Here is a 2152-nt window from a genome sequence, read left to right as displayed (position 1 = left end):
AAAAAAAATTAAACAGTTTCAGTTATCGATTTTTCATTTTATTACAGTTTTTATTTCAGTTAACTAAAATGTTTTTTCAATTTCAGTTTTTTTATGTAGTTAGTTTTAGTTAACTATAAAAACCCTGGTACAATGTGAGCGTACAGAGGGTTTAATGGTACTTTGACACTTTGTACATACATCTTGTACTTCACAGTTACCATTATGTATCTGTGTCTGATGCTCAGGTGTTTCTGTTTTAGTCTCAGGTGAATGACTCGTCGTCCACTGCAGTGTTTCTGATGAGATTCCACCGTCCAAGACAAAAAAGGCATTTTTAGCAAATATTTGCAAAGGGACACATGGCAGACAGCTTCTTCTTGTACCTACAAAAATACAAGCATGTAGTGACTAAAAGTAGGAAGTGGTGGCGGTACAATTAAATCGTCATAACGTTGGCCAACAGAATAAAGACATGAAGTCAGTTAGCATGTAGCTAATATTTGCTCACATTATCACTGTCTCAGAGCTGCTTTCAGGGTTTTGTCTTCCTTTCCCTGACACGTTTGTAGCGTCGTTAGCATTAGCATCTGTTTTTGACGTTCTTCCCTCGTTACCTGGTCGCGTCAGGCTGCATGTCGCTCACCTCTGTTTTGTGACTTTAARCTGTGATTTTTGTGCGATTTCCAGAAAGGAGAGGATGAGTTCGGGAAAGTCGAYGCCATCGTTGTGTCCGTGGGAGTGGACGAAGAAATCGTGTACGCCAAATCCACGGCCATCCAGGTTGGTGCACACGCGATGACATCACACAGGACGATCAGCGTTCCTTCACTGCACGGTGTCGGGTTGAAGACTGTTGGTTTAAAGTGCACACATACAGGATCTAAAGAGAGAAACATGAAAGTTGCTCCTGTGTCGTTTGTAATCGCTGCATCTCTCCTCAGACCTGGCTGTTCGGCTACGAGTTGACGGACACCATCATGGTGTTCTGTGAAACCAAAATCATCTTCCTCGCCAGCAAGAAGAAAGTGGATTTTCTCCGACAGGTGGCTGTGACCAAAGGCAACGAGAATGCCAACGGTGTGCCGCCGATCACGCTGCTCACCAGAGAGAAGGTAACGAGCTGCTGAGCCTCATCTGAYGGTTTGAATCATCTGCTGGAAACAGATATTTAGAGGATGGGGTTTATGTTAAGGTTTAGGACAGATGACTTCTCTTCTGAGCTTAATTTGGTGTGTTAGTATCTGAGAGACAMCCTCAACACATACTGAGGACTGATTGATGTATCTTTTATTATGGGCTCTGTTTAACCACAACAGCTACAACCTTTCTCACTATGAGTTGGACTTAAAGGGAGGTTGAGGTTCTCTTCGACTCAGATTACCGTATTTTTCGGACTATAAGCCGCACCCGCCATTTTAAAAAAAATCCGCGAACATTAACATATAAGCCGCACCGGACTATAAGCCTCACCCCCAACAGAAAAAAAAACCAGTACACCCAAATTTGCCGTCAAAAATGTGAATTCAACATCAAAACATAAAAAGCAAACCTTTCTTTTGGCCTTTTTCYGCTGTTCTGTTAATTTAAACTTTTGCTTCTTTCAGCAGCTTTCTGCTATCTTAAGCTTTTAATGCTTCTTAAATGGGTTTTTTTGTGTTTGAGCTACTTTTTAGCTAATTTCTGCTTCTATTACTTTAATTTTAGTTATTTTTTGGCAATTTTTTAGCTATCATTCTGACCTTTTCTGCTATTCTTCTGTTAATTTAACTTTTTATACTTCTTTCTGATAATTAAGCGCTTTATGCTTCTTTTAGCTGTTTTTTTGTGTTTTTAGCGACTTTTTAGCTAATTTAAGCTTTTTTTCAGCAAAACTCACCTCTGATATTTTCAGCTTTTTACTGTTTAACTTATCAAACATGTTTTGTTTCTTTGAACTGATTTCAGCTAGTTCATCTACTTTTAAGCTATTTATAAGCTAGTTTCAGCTTTTTTAGCTGTTCAGCACTAGAGATCGACTGATACAGGTTTTTGAAGGCCGATACCAATTTTTTAAACATCAGTCTAACCGATACGTGCAGCCGATATTTTTTGGCCGATTCTTGAAGCCGATACCGCCTTTTTCTTTTTCCATTAACATGATAAAAATAAGAATGATAACAAATGTGACACG

General features: G+C 39.2%; 1 protein-coding gene across 1 annotated transcript in view; it reads left to right on the top strand.

Moving 5' to 3' along the window:
• Positions 1-2152, top strand: part of supt16h (SPT16 homolog, facilitates chromatin remodeling subunit) — a gene marked incomplete in the record, with an annotated part of 26183 nt that overhangs the window by 2397 nt on the left and 21634 nt on the right. The window contains 2 exon segments of the mRNA XM_014021836.1: positions 670-762; positions 924-1094. Of these exon segments, the coding sequence (XP_013877290.1) occupies positions 670-762; positions 924-1094 (264 nt within the window).

This window comes from Austrofundulus limnaeus, unplaced genomic scaffold (assembly GCF_001266775.1).
Source record: "Austrofundulus limnaeus strain Quisiro unplaced genomic scaffold, Austrofundulus_limnaeus-1.0 Scaffold307, whole genome shotgun sequence".
In the NCBI taxonomy this organism is placed as follows: Eukaryota; Metazoa; Chordata; class Actinopteri; order Cyprinodontiformes; family Rivulidae; genus Austrofundulus; species Austrofundulus limnaeus.
Note: the sequence above shows the minus strand (reverse complement) of the source record. Positions and strands in the feature narration are given on the sequence as shown.